General features: G+C 26.5%; 4 protein-coding genes across 5 annotated transcripts; 2 read left to right on the top strand and 2 right to left on the bottom strand.

Annotated features, from left to right (window-relative positions):
- Window positions 1–4,821: 4,821 nt before the first annotated feature.
- Window positions 4,822–8,671, bottom strand: LOC119670798 (membrane-associated tyrosine- and threonine-specific cdc2-inhibitory kinase). Of its 2 annotated transcripts, XM_038081208.1 has the most exons (7): window positions 8,484–8,671; window positions 7,750–8,412; window positions 7,497–7,695; window positions 7,296–7,441; window positions 7,217–7,233; window positions 6,860–7,141; window positions 4,822–5,171 (listed from the first exon to the last, which is right to left on the bottom strand). In XM_038081208.1, exons 1-7 carry the CDS (start codon window positions 8,580–8,582, stop codon window positions 5,018–5,020), a joined length of 1,560 nt encoding a protein of 519 aa, XP_037937136.1. In that variant the 5' UTR covers window positions 8,583–8,671; the 3' UTR covers window positions 4,822–5,017. The 2 variants fall into 2 exon arrangements, with proteins under 2 accessions (XP_037937136.1, XP_037937135.1); XM_038081207.1 differs by having other exon boundaries at window positions 4,823–5,171; window positions 6,860–7,233.
- Window positions 8,672–9,945: 1,274 nt separating this feature from the next.
- LOC119672174 (calumenin-B) lies at window positions 9,946–11,183 on the top strand. Its single transcript, XM_038083168.1, has 2 exons — window positions 9,946–10,048; window positions 10,113–11,183. Exon 2 carries the CDS (start codon window positions 10,122–10,124, stop codon window positions 11,094–11,096), a length of 975 nt encoding a protein of 324 aa, XP_037939096.1. The 5' UTR covers window positions 9,946–10,048; window positions 10,113–10,121; the 3' UTR covers window positions 11,097–11,183.
- Window positions 11,184–13,981: 2,798 nt separating this feature from the next.
- Window positions 13,982–15,751, bottom strand: LOC119669616 (ras-related protein Rac1). Its single transcript, XM_038079593.1, has one exon. The coding sequence runs from the start codon at window positions 15,490–15,492 to the stop codon at window positions 14,914–14,916; it is 579 nt and encodes a 192-aa protein (XP_037935521.1). The 5' UTR covers window positions 15,493–15,751; the 3' UTR covers window positions 13,982–14,913.
- Window positions 15,752–17,431: 1,680 nt separating this feature from the next.
- Window positions 17,432–19,002, top strand: LOC119665437 (torsin-1A-interacting protein 1). Its single transcript, XM_038074681.1, has 4 exons — window positions 17,432–18,126; window positions 18,188–18,327; window positions 18,377–18,482; window positions 18,541–19,002. The coding sequence occupies exons 1-4, from the start codon at window positions 17,538–17,540 to the stop codon at window positions 18,660–18,662; spliced, it is 957 nt and encodes a 318-aa protein (XP_037930609.1). The 5' UTR covers window positions 17,432–17,537; the 3' UTR covers window positions 18,663–19,002.
- Window positions 19,003–19,130: the final 128 nt, after the last annotated feature.

Below are 19,130 nucleotides of genomic sequence, written 5' to 3'. Positions count from 1 at the left end.
TATCTAGCAACATAATAATAGAAAGTACATGTTTATATATATGGTGCAATATTATGTAAATTAATATCTGGAATAAAACATTTTTGACATGTATTATTTAATAGAAACAAAATTACTAACAATCACACATTTTTTCATTGTAAGTCAATGCATTTTTGCAAGCAAGAAATAGTTGAATATATATATATATAGCGATACTTACATTTTTTTGAATTTATGATTCCCAAAACCCGCACCACCAAGCACTGCATTTATCGGCAGTGATAATACAGATGTATCTGTCACAACTCTGTGTATTGAAAAATACAAATACACATAGAGGTAGAGACCAACTTCTAGTAATCGTAACTGAAAGGATAAATTAGAATCTTCGTTGACATTGTTATAGTTTCATCTGTGATGAACTATATTAAATAACTAAACATACTTCGAAATTTTTCATTTGTTTTTCAAATAGTCGATTCGATTATATTGACGATAAAATCGACGAATCCCTCTATGTACATTTCTTTTTAACTCTAATTTTGGAAATTATGTTTTTATAAACTTGTCTCAAAAAGAAACTTTTCAAAACCGCTGTGCTTAGAACATAATACTTTATAAATCAATATAATATACAAATAATGGTTTATTTAGATATAAAGATATTTTTTATCTTTTATTGAACTGATAAATATCTTAAAAATATAGTGTATAAAAAATACTATTATATATCAAAATTTTCTTGTAGAACCCCAATTCGTAAAATTTTACATGAACACCTATTTAGCAATTACGCACTCCCAAAGTGTTCGTATATGGCATACTAATTTTAGGGCTAATTCGCTTTCATTACCTTGACTATGTAATAATCATGTGGGTGTCTGGATATCACATTGTTCATTCTTCATTTTATATTGTAATATCTCTGTTATAGTATATGTGCGGGCACATTAGACAAAAGTAAACCAGGAATGAGTTTTTGTAGATCATAATTGATTATAGAAATGGTGCTGGTACGTGACTTATTTACAAAGTTAAAATTTTTTGTCGTTATTGAAGCTTTAAGGTGAAACACCTTTAGTGAAAGTGAAATTATTTTGAATGACTCATTTTGTTGTGACAATAACATTTTGATATGACTACAAAATTGCAAAATCCTTCGGTTTTTGCATTTAAATGAGAAAAATATAATTGGTGTACACTCTATCATTTATTTTAAAAAATAAATTTAGTCTTTAAAAAAATATTTTTGTTTATATTAAAATTTTCCAAAAAAAATCACATTTTACATTCCAATTTATCTATTTTATAAGACTAAGTATATTTCGTCTCACTTTTGACTGATTGTCATTCATATGCTCTGAATCAGTCAAAAAGAAAAATCGTATACGTAGACATTAACTATATATCAGTAACTATGTTTTTAACTTAACCGTTCTATATAGATAGATAAACTATATAGATAATATATATAATTTTATATAGATAATTTTCTATAGATAATTTTCTATATATAATTTGATACTGTTAACTTTCAGTTTCTTCTCAAAAACCCAAATGAGAGCAATATTTGTGTATACTCACAATATAATCTAATTGTCAGCATTATTATTTCATTTATACTCTAATATGAGCTTAGGATTTCTATAAATTGTTTTAAACGATTTTAATATCTAATCAGTATCTCAGTTAGTTGAATAATTTATCAATATATGAGCACATTCCATATAAGTAATTTACGGTCTAATAAAAAACCTAGTCACTTGCTGGTTTTATTAATAACTACGTGCGTTATTTTATTATATTATTTACGATACTTTGGTCCTATCCGTCTTTGTTTCCTTGTTTTAACAAGGATAACAAAGAATGGACATTGACATTGCTAACACATGGCAACAGAGCAGTTCCTCAATAGTTTATACAGTCCTTTCTTTAATAACTTTAAGGTTAACTATTCCTTCCGTTCCTGTGCTAGCATTTCAGAGTACCGGATTTCTCTAAAAAGCGAGTAGCATATGTCAACGATAATTATCAGATTGGGTTTAAGGTGTTCGGCGGATAGTCATTCCTTAAAAACTACATATTATTGTAATGTTTCCAGTTATTACAATTTTTTGCGCAGAATATAAATATGTGTAGTTAAATTATATAACTACACGTTTCATATAACTAATTTGAAACGACTTTGTTAATCTTTAAATAATTTTCTAAGGCAAATAACTTTATCAAGGACAAACAAAAGTAAATTAACTTAATACAATATAATTTAATATAATTAAATTAAGTAAATATTAAGTTAATTCAATAACGCACAATAGTAGTTACCGTTAATGTTTTTAATTTAATATAAATGACTTTCATACAATATACTTTAAATAAATATGATGAATAAATCACTTTAAACAAATTATTTTTTAATAGACTTTAACTATATATATATTAAAAAATTCTATATATGACTATATATATTAAAAAATGCAAAACTACCAAAATTAATTACAGCATCATTCAAAATTTATCATACAAAACCAATGCATAGGTTGTTGTGACGGTCTTAAACATAGTGTACCTTTATAGATTTATCTCTTTGTGCAATTAGAAGACAATTAAGTTATAAAACTAAAAGGTTAACTCTCAAATTCCTTATATTTTTACTAAAATTTTTTACTAAATAGCTGATATATACTAACTTTATAGATAATACGATAATCACACTGCTATGCAACACACTCTTCGTTAAAACTTATCACAAATAAAGACATAAAATATACAAAAAGTTACACTTGCACACATCATATAGCTTTGTAAGCACATCAAAATCCTCAAGATTTAATAAAGAGATAATCAGATCAGATATTTCAAATAATCTCATTAAATAAAGTATTTCAATATAAATTAGTTCATAATTTAGTTAGTGTCGTTGCAGCATATAGTTAACGAGTTCACACTGTCTATATAAATTAATTTGCATTTATGCATACATTCGGATTTTGAGCTCATTGAAGTAGTTGGAAAACACCACAAAGTGAAGTTTCCTCCTGATGGAAATTGATGAATGGATGAAATGACCCTGATAATGTAATGAATGCTTTAATATTATATAGTTTTAATATCATAGTGTGATATAGTTCATATAGTTTTACTTCTGAGTGTGTTAGATTGTTACCTTTCCAGGATATTCACATTGGTGGTACTTACAGTGCCGTAAAGTTGTGTGGCATATGTCTACACCAGTTTCTGCATAACTTTTTAGAAAAAAATATTGTACTTTAAACTTAACTGTAAGATTGAGCAAAATAATCGGTGTATTTTCTTGTCTTTTGAAAAGACTTGCAGTTACTTATCGTGAATGAATGAATCGTTTATGAATTTCTTAGGTAATCCCACTATAGTCAAGATGTATTCCAATTTTTTTACTATCTTACACTGTGGAATTACACTGTTGAGGTTAACTTGTGGGCATTTTTAAATTTAAGTGTTAATGTAACTTACACAAATTGTTTACCTTTAACTCCCACTTTAACAACCCTTCATGGATTGATGTTACCTACATCTGCAGATATTGAAATGTTTTGATTAAAGTATAATCAGTTCCGTAGAGCTCAGGGTCAGCAAGGTTCTCTAAGCAACTCCCAAATTTATATAAAAATTAGTAACCAAGGTTTAAATTTGATCTAAGCAAATTAAAGAACTGCTGATGGAAAATTAAATGAGCAAAAAACAAAAGTGCACATAAACAAGCAATCACAAAACACCTATTTTTGTTGTATTTTTTTTGAAAACAATATATAAAAAATAAAAATTTAAGCAATGTACAATCTCAAGTAAATTCATATTAGAAAAAGTATTTTTGGATATAATATTCAATATTATCCAATATAATTTTTGAAATCTTCAATTCAACCGAAGATAAGATATGTGAAGGATGATATAAATCTATTACGTTAAATAAATAAAACAATACTTGTTATAAATTATTTAAAATTGAAGCGTTAAAAATATTAATTTAAAATGTAATACAAAGTAGAAACTTCACTTTTAATATTATAATGTGAAAAATAGTTTTTGAAAAAATATGTTTTTGTATGTCAATACAAATTAATTCTAGTTTTGCAATTATAATTATTAAGTTTTAAAAGTATCAATTTAGTAGATTTTTCTTTAGTTCTGTAAGTTTATTTGGTATTTGAAACTTTTGTTTTAAAATGACCACAATTTTGATTTTATACGTAATGAAGAGTTTTAATAACCAAATAATTATTTTTTGTTATATTGTATGTAAAAACTTAAATTTATCTTCATAAATGAAAAAAGGAATAACAAAAAATTTATAATGACCTAAAATCTAATTATAATAATATGTAATAATCATAAAGAAAATATAAGAATATAAAACATTATAAAGTCTATCTCATATTAATAACAATATTTAGGAAAAGTGTTTGGAAAGATGAAATTACATACAAATAAGTTTGGTGTGGAAGACAATCCATATATATTTCAGAAATAATGGCTTCAATATTTAAAATATTTTTACGTATACACAAATTTGTGTATTATATAAAGAAAAAATAGCGTTAATTTACTGTTTCTTTTCCTTTTTATTAATATTTTTAATTTTTTAGTAACTTTTGACGGTTAATGTTAACTAATTTGTTTAACAGTTCATTTATGTTGTACAAAACACAAAATATTAACAAATAACTTATGCATTTTGCATTATATTAACATATCACAAATTTTTGATAATATATTCTTATAAAAATAATAAAAATTTAATATACAATTATTTTTAAAAAATGCAATTAATGTTTTCATAGTCTCTACATTAAATGGATATCGTAAATATATTTATGATAAACCACTAGTGTATCATAATTTAATTTATTGAATTTCTAATATAAAGAAGGAAAATTACGTTTTAGAAACTTAGAAGTTGAACTCAATGCAGTTTAAGAAGAAATAAAAATAAATCATTTACACTTATTTGAAAAAATAAAATTAATTAATTAATGCAATGCCCATTTCAAACTATTTAATCTGATTCATCTTCTGAGAAAAGTTTTCCCCGTAAAGACGATAATTCTAAACGCTGTCGTACAAGGGATAAACAACGTGTCTCGATATCGTCTAAACTTGATAACTTATTTGATTGATCTTCTGGTAATGGTTCTTTAAATTGCAACGTTCTGTAATTAAAAAATAATTTTTTTGATATATATTGTATCTATATTCATTTCTATAGATAAGAATTTGTGTGAGTTGCAGTTTTAAACAAATTAAACAAGATGTTAAGTAATTTAAATACACAAAATTTGCATTTTTAAACTGAGTACAGATTAAATTCAGCTTCGTACTAACAGTCAAGCAATTAATTACTATATGTATATAAATAAACTATAACAAATTTTACTACAAAAAAAAAATGATTTCAATATTATAAAAAATATATTTAACTAAGTTAGTATGTATAGTGATGAAAATTTTCAACGTACATTGAGTAGAGGATTTAGGGAATAATAATAATAATAGGCAATAATTTACTTTTTTGAAAATTCAAAGAAATTAATAAGAAAAACAAAAAGAGGAAAGTTAAGGTTATATTTTATAAAAAACTTATTTCTCAGAAATGTAGAAAATATTAGCAACATTTATGGTTACAAAAAACATATTTGAAAAAAATGGAGGATTTTCAATATAACAAAGAGCAAATTTAACAAAGTTAGCAAGTATAAATGTAAAAGATTATGTACAGAAAGAGAATGTAGATGAAGAATTATAACAAAGGCACATAATTTATTATTATGAAGAACTAAATTAGATTAGTAAGAAGTATGAAAAACAATTTTATCAAAACCAAACCATGTATGTAATAAGCACCTAATTATATTATATATACATCGAAATATTGGCAAAAACATTTTCAATATAATAAAAAATATATTTGACAAAATTAAAAAGTAAAGTAGTAAAAATAATTAGTGCGCAAAAAAATAAGTAGAGTAAGAATTATAATAATAAAGAATAGTTCATTATTATTAAGAACTAAAAAATATGAAAAACAATTCTAAATGAAGAACAAACAAAACTACATATTTATTTAAGAATTGATTCTATTGTACATACGTCAATATATTTACAAAAACATCAAGTGTTTTCGATATAAATAAAAAAGTGAAATTTAACCAAGTTAAAAGCCAAAGTAAATAAAATAATTAGTGCGCAGGTAGAATAAGTAGAGTAAAAATTAGAATAAGGAATAATTCATAATTATTAAGAACTAAAATAGATTAGTAAGAAATACGAAAAACACTATTAAAATCAAAACCATCTATTTAATTAAGAATTGATTTTATTATATATATTATATTGTTATATATTATATTTTATTATACTTATTAATATAATTAAAAAATTAACACTTTTCAATGTAATAAAAAATATATTTAATAAAGTTAGAAAGTTAGTAGTAAAATAGACGATGAGCGAATTATAATAACAGGTTATAATCTACTTTTATTAAAAATTAAAAACAGATGAGTAAGAAATACCAAAAACACATTTATGAAGACAATTTAGGATCTCTTTTATAAAAAAATGATTTCTTAAAATTGTGAAAAATAATTTACCTTTTTTAAAATCATTACAAATATCTTGTTTTTATATTAATCACACCTTTAAATACCTATAAGAATTTATAAGCAATTATATTTAAGAAATCATTTTTTTAAGAAAATATTTAAACTGTCAAATTAAACTTTGTAAGCATATACGAAATCTAAGTAATTTTGTTATCTGAGTCTTTTCAACTAAGAACTTGTACAGTTGGTTATTAAAAAAATATATACATGATTTATTTATTTAAATAAAAACTCACCTAAATACAGTTTTCTCTAATTCCTTACGCGGTCGAAGAGCACTACAATTTAGATTCACTGGTGTTGAGTTTATAACTTTACCATTTGCAAAATGTGATGGTGTATAACTTTGACAAAAATCCATGGAGTTATCATCACATAAAAACCCAGGTGTTGGTATTTTGCTAACCGTTGGCGTTGATGAAGTTACATGAGTACATATTATTGGTATATTATGATGTTCCTCAACTTCCTTTTCTGTATGTCTTGCATTCTGATCATTCATTGAATTATTAATTCCACTAAAAATACACATGAAAAATCGAACAAATAAAGTTTTTAAATTGCACAGTTTAGATAATATAGTATGGCTGTACTTCCGAATGCTTTGCTTCTGTAAAAGAATATAGAAAAATCAAATCTAAATAATAAAAAATATAAGAATTTTTAACATACAGATTGCCTAAGAAACTCCCAACGATCTCTTTGAACTTTAAGACGTCTTAGTTTTTCATGTGTAAGCAACGCATCTACTGTTGGCCTTGTTTCGTGATCTGGTGTCATCATTTGTTTTATAATTTGTTGCAAATCTAAAGATATATCTGAAAAAAAAATATTCCCTTTAGCAATATACTCTGTTTGAAATTAATTTCTTACCTTTTATAAAACTTTCAGGTAATAAGCCTTTTCGTAGTTGCTGCCAAAGTTGCCCATTTGAAGGTAATTCTAAATTGCAAGATAACTCCAACATTGTAACCCCTAAACTAAATATATCTGCTGCTTTCGAAAAGACACCCTGCATTATTTCTGGTGCCATGTACCTAGAGTCTCCTTCAGTTGCTTCATGACGATTTGCCTTCAATAAATATGCGTTAGTATTAAAAATATTTCATTTTTAAATTAAACATACTTTATCAACATCTATAACTAAACCAAAGTCAGCAAGCTTGCAGCTATCATCATCACCAATAAGCACATTATCCAGTTTTATATCTAAATGAATTAGATTTCGATCATGCAAGCTTTTTAGTGCAAGAAGCAAGTCCAATAATATTGACCAAATCTTTTCTTCTGGTATTTCTTTCTTTCTTTCTAAATAGTGCTCTAAACTTTCTTGACAAAGTTCCATTTGCATATAAAGACGATCACATTGTTCCCATGCTCGATAAAAACGTAAACAGTTTGCATGCCCTGAAAACTGTTCATACCGCCGAACCTCTTCTAACCGTTCTTGCCTATATGTCTCACTACGAAACATTTGTTTCGACATTTTCACAGCATACATGCACCCATCTTCTTTGGATTTTACCTTAAACACTTCCCCAAATGAGCCTTCGCCAATCTTTGATATACATGTAAAAGATTGTTCAAAATATGTTTGATTTTTTGAGGCATCCATTGAGGAATTGAGTGGAACTGTCTCAGCCTCTGATATATTATCTGCACTTCCACGAAATGAAATTGCAAATGCAGCTGCAGGACTACTGGAATGACTTCGATTAAAGTTGTTGTCGTGATAATATCGTTTATTTAGTTTTGGTGGGCGTAACCGATTGGTATCATCACGTCGAGCCTAAGGATTTCAAAATTTTACTTGTTAATTTTTACAAATAAATAAAACAATTATGATATTTGATTGCATACCTGTTTATGTGAATGCTGAAACAACACATCTTCTCTTATATCCGGTATTGGCAGATTAAAAGAACCATTTGTTATGTCTATCATTGTGTCTGTTTGCATCAGAATTTGATCTTTATAACATGTATTTTTTTAAATATTATACTATTAAGCTATAAAATTATTTAACTTTATTAATTATTTGAATTTAAGTAAATTATAATAAAAATAAAAACAATAGAACACTGAAATAAATCAAAAAAGATTGCAACAGGATAGCGTTTTGAAAACTGTAGCAAAGTGATTTTAGAAATTTTAGCTTTGAAGTGAAAACTTATGAACAAACCCAGGGTTGCATTTTAAGCAGGCTGTGCACGATTTTTTATGCATTAAAATATATGAATACAAATTGATAATTTTTTGCACTATTTTTTGCATTATTTCTAATTTCTAAATTTCTCATTTTCTATTTCTTTGATTCCGCACGAACAAATAATTTTCAAACAAAATATTTTGTTTAATCAAATGGTGGAACGAGAGCGACATTACGTTGCTTGAATAGTTATAGTCATTTATAAATAAATTTGCAAATTTGAAGACCTATATCTAAAGAACAAGTGTATATTGGAAAAAGTGAAACAGTCAACTAATAAAATCTATTTCCAAATGCCGAGCAAATGAACAACTTTCATAAATGGGTAGAGTAATCACACGCACTCAATTGTGAAAAATCTGAGACATTACAATATCCATATATGTATTTGTTTTTAATTATAATTATATTGTAATAATAATTTCACAAACAAAAACTTAATAGTAGTTCAATATTGTAAATAACTTATGGACTTATAGATCACACTTAATGTGATCGGATATCCTTGATGTCGTAGACGCAACACTATATTTACTTTGTACACAAGTAGTTTTTATGAAACATACAAGCTAACATACAAATCAGACAAAATTTAAAAGTAATGCATATTTGAATATAAAAAATTTACATATATAAATAAATGGGAATTTAAGCAGAAATCTTGCCAAAGTCTAGCCATTGTAAACGCAGATAATATTATATTTTGTTTATAGTTGAAGTTTTTTAAAACGACTAACATATTAATAAAACACAATGTATAACTATATTATATTGCATTTAAAGTTCACTTTAAATTAACTTTCATAATAAAATTCTGTTATATGTAAGTATTTTTTTATAAACTTTCTTTGCAAAAATTCATGTTATTTTTACAATGAAATTTTTTATATTAAAATATTTGCAAAACAGTGACTGATAATCGTTAAGTTATAAAATACATATAGTATATAATACTAAGACACGACATTTCAGATTAAACCATTTATCTGAAAATGTCAATTACTTGACGCTTACATATGTCATAGATTTTTCATCCTATGCTTGGGTGTGTTTAATTTAATTTTATAAAAAATTTGAAATTTTTATGTTGGCAGTTCTATATATATAGTTTTTGATGCGGTTCATATAAATAAATTTAATTTAATGAGAACGTTCTTGCGGAGGAGGTACACGTATTCTTTTTGGTCCAATCAAATTGAAACTAAATAAAAAGCAGGTATAAATTAATTTGCACACTTAAATTGCACATATTCTAAAATAAACTTTTGCACATCAAATAGAAACGCATAATGTTACGACTAAATTGCTTGTTACTTCTTTTATGTGCTATAATATATGTTAACGCTGTTCCTAAACCAGATGAATTAAAACAACATCCACATGAACATGATTCCGCCAATGTTAAACATTTCGACGGAGATACCCATAACACACAATATGATCACGAAGCTTTTTTGGGTGAAGATGAAGCCAAAGAATTCGACCAATTACCTCCAGAAGAAAGTAAAAGAAGATTGGGTGTTATTGTAGATCGTATTGACGATAATAAGGATGGACTTGTAGATTTATCTGAATTAAAAAGATGGATTGAATATACAAAGCGACGGTATATTGATGAAGACGTTGCTCGTATTTGGAAACAACATAATCCAAACAATAATGATACAATTGATTGGGAGTCTTATCGTAAAAATGTTTATGGGTTCATGGAAGGAATGACTAAGGAAGAATTAGAACATGAAGAAAATGGTATATCATATCAGGGTATGCTTAAAAAAGATCGTCGGCGGTGGGGTGTTGCCGATCAAAATTTAGATGATGCTCTTACAAAGGAAGAATTCACCGCTTTTCTTCATCCCGAAGAACATAAAACTATGCAAGACATTGTATTAATGGAAACTTTGGAGGATATTGACAAAAATAAAGATGGGAAAGTGTCAGTAGATGAATACATTGGTGATCTTTACCGTGCTTCAGAACCTAGTGAAGTCGAACCAGAATGGGTTGTTAGTGAACGTGAAAGCTTTTCAAAATTTCGTGATTTAGATGGTGATGGCTTTCTTAATCGAGAAGAGGTACGTGCATGGGTAGTGCCCAAGGACTTTGATCATGCTGAAAGTGAATCAAAACATTTGATATTTGAAGCTGATCAAGACGGTGATGAAAAATTAACAAAAGATGAAATACTTGATAAATATGATATTTTCGTTGGCTCACAAGCGACCGACTTTGGAGAAGCGTTAGCTCGTCACGACGAATTTTAAAGTCAAAGAAGTCTAAAATTAATATTAATCTCGAATATATGTAGTCTCTAATAGATTTTAAATATTTAATACTGATTTTTTATGTAATAATTTAAGGTGCTACTTATAAATGTTTTTTTTATAAACATTAATTTTTTCTTGCCTATTGTAACAAATTATTATATTCTAAATGTTGAGTATATTCTTTTTGATAATTATTTGTCATAAAACTTAAAATGCCAAACTAATTTTAATATATATCTAGATTGTTTTAATAGTTTTTATAAATGTATGTTGCTTAACATTCTTCTAAATGAAATGTATAACATTTTAAGACTAAGAAGAAAACGCCTGTTGGTAAAAATATATATGTTTGTTTTTTAAATATATACATAAAAAGTTCAAACACATAATTTAAATGGTTTTTAATTTTTTTCTGACAAAATTTTTAAGTTATAGTATATTACAGGAATTATATATAGAAAAGGTTATCAGTTCTTTCATTTTCCATGCTGATAATTTGTAAAATGAACCAGCACTTTAGAATACTCTACTTTATTCTTTTGCTGATGTGACTAATTTATATTGCACGGAATGCTGAGATAAGCAAGAGTTGAAATTTCATGCTTTTTAATTTGGACCATATGTATACAAAAAACTAAAGTTGTATACAAAAAAAAATCACGTACCATGGACACCCGTACAAATACACATCTATCAGTACAAATTAAACGATGATGTGTTTACATTTAATTTGTTGAATTTGTCGGACAACTATTCTCATTGTTTTTCTTTTATTAATGCATATCGAGTCTTAACCATATGTCTGATATATACATATCATATATATATATATACATATGTACATATGTAGAATATTCTGCAGATAGTTTTTTAAATTGCAGCCATGTGGATAATAAATTTGTAGTTGTGCTATGCATTCCAGAACAAAATAAATAAAAATGATAAAACATTTTTAAAATGCGAAAACAAATATCGAAATATCAGTAGACAATATCTCTTAATAATATATTATAGATTTAATTTTATCTAGTTAACTATATGAAATTTAATTATAAAATAGAGCATAGCACAATTATCCCCTATTCTAAATTACTCTTATTAGAACACAGTCCCTGTAATAGTTTTCATCAGTTTCTTTAACATTTTAAGAGTATATAATCTCGAATGGTCTTATTTAAATTTCATTTGAAAAATTCATATAAATTTTTAAATCAGTAAAGTTTTAATATAGATTCTAAGATCTTAAATTTAAATCAGGTTTACTGCAAAAATATTAGTTTTTATTTGCAACATTCTTCCATCATTTCTACATCACAAAGGGCTCAATCCTTGAGGCGTTAGTGAACTGATATCTCTGCAAAATATGTTGCAACTTCCATCTTAATATCTCCCTAAAGATTGTACGCATATTTATTTATAATCTTGAACTCATACGATACAGCTATCGAATACTCACACATTTATTCTACTATAATTATTTTAATCACTGTGAACCGCTACTTATACATATAACTAATATTTTAGTGAATGTATTATTAAATAGCAAAGGAGTTAAAAAACGTCGTTTAATTTCAGGAAATCTTTTTTCAAAAACTAAATAAGAAATATAAGTTAGGTAAGTAAAAAAATAATTTCAACGAAATTTCCCTGTTCAAAAACTTAAATTAAAAAGAAAAACTAATAGCCAGCCGAGGTATAATTTAAAACAGTTAAAATTGAATATCATTTAGAAAGTGTGTATTTTAAATCTAGTTCCCCAAAACCGAACTACAATAGGAAAACTCACCAGAATCCTATTAACTTTTGAGAAAAATAGTTTAGATTTAAAGTTAAGACCTAAATTGCTTCTATGAATATAATCATTAATTTTAATTAAATAAGCAAAATGTTTCTCACTCTTTTTGATATAAACAATATCTAAAAACCTTCAAAAAGTACACACATTTTTAAAAGCGTTATTTTAATGAACATATCATTTAAGTTATTATAAATAACAAGTAAATTAAAACCTAAACATCGGAACAATTTCTTAAAACTGCGGGACATGGGCCAATATATTAAAAAGCAGCGCTGTTTCATTAAAATCAAAATTGCTGATCACTATAGCAATAAGAGTAAAAATATTCAAGCGCTCAGGTTTCAAATAAAACTCCACAGGTAATACAATAGTTTTAAATTATTAAAAGCAGCCTAATAAGAATATTGCTAATAGGAAGAAAAATTCTAATAATACTACATATAACTATTGTATGTCAACTTCCTCATATATATATATATCCTCAAGAGATTGATTTTAATTGGAATTTTTATATTAGCTAACAAATGTGTAACAAAGAGTGAAGATAATTAAGTAACGAAGAGACATCCGCTCTTCCACGTTATTAATTAGTACATTCGAAAAAATACATCAATAGAGTGTAAGCGTATGAAATATTCAAAGGTAACTAAATAGTCAGCATATAAACACTGTAACAGGTTAATTAATATTAAAAATATATTATAAATTATTGTAAGATGAAGATGAATTAACACAAGTAGCATAATGCCAATGTGAATTTTAATACATGCATCCTGACTTATACAATAATTATTTATTTAAAATATAAACTATATGCTAAAAATAGATCAAATTATTAATTGAATTTTTTTCGAAATATCTTGTTTGTGTTTGACACAAACGGCTCTAAATTCGGCCTTCAGTGAATGGTAGCCATGGTACGATCGTCACCTTTCCCGTTTGCCGCTTTACCTGTAATCTTCACTAATAACTATGTAATGAATCATGAAGACTGTGTAGCAGTTATAAGAAATTTGCAAAAGCACTGTATAAAAAGAATAAAGTAATAACTAATCATATAATGAAAACATAGATAAATACTATTTATGCAATTTTCTTTATTTTTCAATTTAGTGACACACATTTATATAATTTAATTTTTATTTATAATTACGTACGTACATGTATGTAAAATTATTTTAAATTAATATCAGTACTCCAAGTACATGAAGGTTTCTTCATAAATCCTTACACATACAATACATTAAAGGTTTTATATATTAAATTGTGAAAAAATGGTTTCAGTTCAAATAAAGTTAACATGTTTTTATAATTACTACATTATATTTGTATTTTTTTACTACTTTTTGGTATTTAAAATTTTACAACATTAAATATAAAAGAGTAGTTTTATTAATTTTTCTTTTATTAAAGCAAATAACTTTAAGTTTAAATTAATGCACATGGAAAACTAACAAAATATATTACGAAACAATAAAACATATGTTTAATAAGTTAACTAAAAACAGCATTATTCAAATAAAGCATAATACTAAATTAGTCACAAAAAATATATAAGTTTATATTTCTGTTACAAACAACCCCTTCTAAAATTTGCTCGTTGAACGGAGTTAACCCAAACAAAAGCTTTAGGAAGCAAAAACTTGATTAGTCATACCCAAAATAATTTGATTTGAATGTAAGAAATTCCAGTTTATTTTTGGTAAACTTGGATAAATCTGTTCCTCTATAATTATAATTAACTTTGTATATAATTTATACTTTTTATTTAATCAGATTTTGACGACATATGATACTTTTTGAAATGCACACATTTACTCACTAAATAGAATGCAGTGACTACTTTAGTTGATGTATACAAATTGTCAGTGAAAATATACAAAAAATTCGATTTAATTTTATGTAAATTGAAATGTTTTGATTTAGCGTAGATTAACTGGTTATATATAGTATAGCCTTTGTTTTATTTTTGCCAATTTAGTTTTCGGTACAGGCTCCACTAGTTGAATGAAATAATTATAGCAGCGTACACTTACGTTTTGATTTTGGCTGTAGTACGGGGCACAGTACGGAGCGTATTGCTTCATCAAAAACAGTTTTAAGACCTTTTTGTGTTAAAGCTGAACATTCCAAATATTTAACAGCCCCGATTTCTTTAGCCATGGCAAGTCCTTGCGGATAAGTAATAGGAGCTAATTTTTTATCACGTAATTTTTCAATGGTATTCTTATCATCACGCAAGTCAAGCTTAGTACCAACCAAAATTATTGGTGTGCTAGGGCAGTGATGGCGTACTTCAGGATACCATTTTGCTCGTACATTTTCAAAAGAGGCCGGATTAACCAATGAAAAACAGATAAGGAAGACGTCTGTCTGTGGATAGGAAAGTGGACGAAGACGATCGTAGTCCTCTTGACCGGCTGTATCCCAAAGGCCTAAATTAATTGGCTTTGCATCGACCATAACATTTGCTGAATAGTTGTCAAAAACAGTAGGTATATATTCTCCAGGAAACGCATTTGTGGTGTAGCTTATCAAGAGACATGTTTTACCAACAGCTCCATCACCCACAACAACACATTTGATTGCTTGCATGGCTGACTAAATTGTTTTCCTTTGAGACGTAAGTATTATAATGATTTTCAATTATTTGCACTTTAAAAATTAATATATAACTATTTTAGCCAAAAAATCGGCATAAATGCTTTTCTGTAAAATGCAATACAATCGTTGTGCGTTGAATTAACTTTTTCCAGAACAATATGTATATTTTTCTTTCAGAAATGCTTATAAGAATAGAGAAACCTTTTTACAGGCAGCGACTAAACTGCAAAGTATGTTCAGTGTAAGACACTAAAAACGTATATTTCTTTTTTTTTTTCAAAATTACTAAAGAATATTGTCAGCGTACTTAATCTTATTTTTGCAACATATAATTTTAATAATCATTTTATTTTGAATTGGTTTTCCAGGAAAGTTTTCATTTTTTGGTGCAATAATTATTGTTTAAGTCCGTTTATTTCAAAAAACAAAAAATCATCATACAAAAATATTTATACATTCACCAAAACAGTTTTTAATAAGATAATAATAATAAGAGCTGTTAAACTTAAAAGTTAAGTTTACTTTAATTAAATTAATATGTAGTATTAAGTATTTAATTTAAATAAAATGATTGAATAAATGAGATAAAAAAGTTTGGAAAGCTTATGTCAAAAAAAAAATTTAAACAAGAATGCAAGGTTGTTGTAAAGTACCTGGGACTTTGTAAGCAGAACATTTTTATTTTATTCAAAACTGTAGAAACTAAATAAAAATTAGTTTTGGTTTTTAAACTTACTGGCCCTATTTACACTATCATGAACGTGAGATGAACTTGACGACGACATGAACTGTCAGTTCAGTTTACACTATCGTGAACTGTCATGAGCGTGAAATTTGTTTTGTTTTGTGTTAACGTATAAAATGCTTGTGTGTAATAGTGCATTGCACGTGTCAAGCTAAAGAATTGCAGCATATTTCATTGCGCGAAATTTATAAACTCAGATCACACTCTCTTCCCTCTCTAATCTATTAGTAACCGGTTTTCATGTTCATGTGTAAATGTAGTGTAAATCGGCCCTATAAAATATAAAAATTGCACACTAAAGACTAATATTGTAAATAAAAGAAAACAAAATGAAAATAAAAAGGACAATGGTAAGCATTTTTATCTTGTATATTTAAATTAATTTATTTGTATATTAGAACTTATTGGAAAATGAAATGCTCATATGATTTTAGCGGATGACTGAAATTTTGCAACATATTTCCAGTGAGCATTTACAATAGACTGATCTTTGAATTTGGTGGCACTAAAACTTGTAACGTAAACGTAACTCTGAAGATTTTCAAAACATTGTTGTTGCTTAAAATATTTTGTTTCATAAGTTGCGAGTATTTTTTTGCTACACTGAAAGAAAAAATTACGGCTAATAATATAAAAATCGTTGTGTCTTAATTTGAACAGAACAATAGGAATAGAAAATTTGGTTTTTAACTTTAACAGAATAAAAGGAATAGAAATTTTGATTTTTAATTTTAACAGAACAATAGGAATAGGAATTTTGATTTTTAACTTTAACAGAACATTAGGAATAGAAATTTTGATTTTTGACTTTACTTAAAAAATACGGGAACATATCTACTATAATCAATTTCAGTCTCAATACTACTAATGTACACATGTAAAGGTGCATCCACACCAAAAGTTCGTTCGCTTTGGTGTGGATGCACCTTAATAATGCAATTTATAAGTTTATAAGATATATACGGTTAAAGAATAGTATTCATTATTATCCAACATACAATAGTTTTTCTTTGGTTTTACTGCACTCCAATTTTGTACTATATATTATAATAAATAAATATATATTTTTTTTTAGGGCTGGCAGTGATTTACCGGCAGTAAACTTCTCATAATGAAGAGTTTTATCATGAGTATTATTTTATCCACATTACACAAAAATTTTAATATTTATTGGATAATCCAAAACATTTTTACACAATTTTTAGATCAACTTTGTTTCTTTCCTTTAAATATTCTTTAATGTGCTTCATTGTTTTCTAAATAAACTGAGTTTGTTGAATTTTTTAAAAATATGCTGATGTCGCCTAATTTCAAGGATATGCCAATAAGAGGTAGAAGAAATGTGCATAGTGAACCGGAAAGTCCAAAGTTAGATAAAACTGCTTTACCTGATACATGCTCCAGTGAAGATGATTCTGACGATGAAACAAGATCGGTTGACACAGAATATTCAGACAACTTTGAGTCCACACAAAATATATCTAATACGTTTGAAACATCGCGAAAAAAATTACATGGTTCTCTAAATGAGCGATCTAACTATATAAAACATACTGAATGTTATGACAAAAAATCCTCAGAATCACATTTTGGTCGCTATACAAAGAGCTTGATTGTTGTAATTGCTGTAATAGGTTTATCGATGTACTTTTTTGTAATATTAAAAGCACAGCAACCAACAAATAAAAGTTGTTCCTTTAATGAGCTTCGTCAAAAGTATCCAACTCAGCAAGAAAAGATTTGGCGAAGACTTGAAGTTGGTATCGAAAATATACTAAATAAACGAGTTGAAAGTCCAGCCGTATATTTATTCGTACATAAAGTCCAAGGCATTGAAGAAATAATCACAGAAATTGCTAAACGTTTCTCTTTTTGTTTTGGTAATTTTTATATAAATTTTTCTTTATTTATTATATATTTAAATTGTTGTTTGTTAAAAAGGAGATGATATGAAGCCAGTGGAAATAGAAAGTAAAGATTTTACCTCACAAGAAGCGGAGTTCGACTATGGATACGCAATTGAAAAGTACAAAAGTAAAATAAAAGAAGGGAAAGTTATTCTTATTGCAAATCTTAATGAAGTGAGTTATACTGCATATAATATCAACAACTTATTTAAATTTTTTGAAGATTCCAGCCGGTGCTGCACGAGCGCTCCACACTATATGCGATACTATTAGTCCAATTGCTAATGAAGTTATTATCATTTTAAAACTTGCTGTTCCTGATTTAGAAGGTAAGAGGAACGTTCTGTATGTTACTCTAAATACTAAAACCTTTTTTTTTAAAAAAAGGGCACGCTGTGCAAAGTGCAAGGAACACTCTTGAAAATCTATGGGGTTCAAAATTGAAAAATAATGAGTTAGATGCATTAATAACACGTGTTACGGAAGATGTTATTGCGTTACGTAGCTGAGAACTATTCTAAAATGAATGAAATTAATTTTTGTTATACACTACAAAAATCTGGAATTGCAGTACCTCGGAAAAATCAAAACTATTTTCAATTAACTGCTCAGACTTCTTTATCATATAGGCATTTTTATCTGTTATTCTATTATCACGAATAATACATAAACATTATTAATATTATTACATTTTCCATTGTTTTGTAAGATTATCTATTAAGGCGTGCAAATCTTATGTATATTTATTATAAATAATGTAGGATAAAATTAGTTAAGGAATCTCTTAAATTACTTTACTATTTAAAATGCATTTACCGCTAATTTCTAATATTAAGAAATATATATAATTAAAAAAAACAAACTTTTTGTGGGTTTTACAATTTTTTTATTTTTTCCAATAAATTATTTGCTTCAGTTGTACAGATATTTGTTTTTAATATGAATTGTATAAATGTATAAGTTGTAAGTTTATGTAT

Source organism: Teleopsis dalmanni, chromosome 1, assembly GCF_002237135.1.
Source record: "Teleopsis dalmanni isolate 2A chromosome 1, ASM223713v2, whole genome shotgun sequence".
NCBI lineage: Eukaryota > Metazoa > Arthropoda > Insecta > Diptera > Diopsidae > Teleopsis > Teleopsis dalmanni.
This window is presented reverse-complemented; position numbering and strand designations above follow the sequence as displayed.

Bases quoted from the DNA above. Each gene is read 5' to 3' on its own strand.
- LOC119670798 (XM_038081207.1), bottom strand. From the start codon at position 8,582: ATGCAAACAGACACAATGATAGACATAACAAATGGTTCTTTTAATCTG. The intron at 8,413-8,483 runs GTATGCAATCAA...TGAAATCCTTAG, and splicing joins TTCAGCATTCACATAAACAG to GCTCGACGTGATGATACCAA. The intron at 7,696-7,749 runs GTATGTTTAATT...TATTTATTGAAG, and splicing joins TAGTTATAGATGTTGATAAA to GCAAATCGTCATGAAGCAAC.
- LOC119665437 (XM_038074681.1), top strand. From the start codon at position 17,538: ATGCTGATGTCGCCTAATTTCAAGGATATGCCAATAAGAGGTAGAAGA. The intron at 18,127-18,187 runs GTAATTTTTATA...TTTGTTAAAAAG, and splicing joins ACGTTTCTCTTTTTGTTTTG to GAGATGATATGAAGCCAGTG. The intron at 18,328-18,376 runs GTGAGTTATACT...AATTTTTTGAAG, and splicing joins TTATTGCAAATCTTAATGAA to ATTCCAGCCGGTGCTGCACG.
- LOC119672174 (XM_038083168.1), top strand. From the start codon at position 10,122: ATGTTACGACTAAATTGCTTGTTACTTCTTTTATGTGCTATAATATAT.
- LOC119669616 (XM_038079593.1), bottom strand. From the start codon at position 15,492: ATGCAAGCAATCAAATGTGTTGTTGTGGGTGATGGAGCTGTTGGTAAA.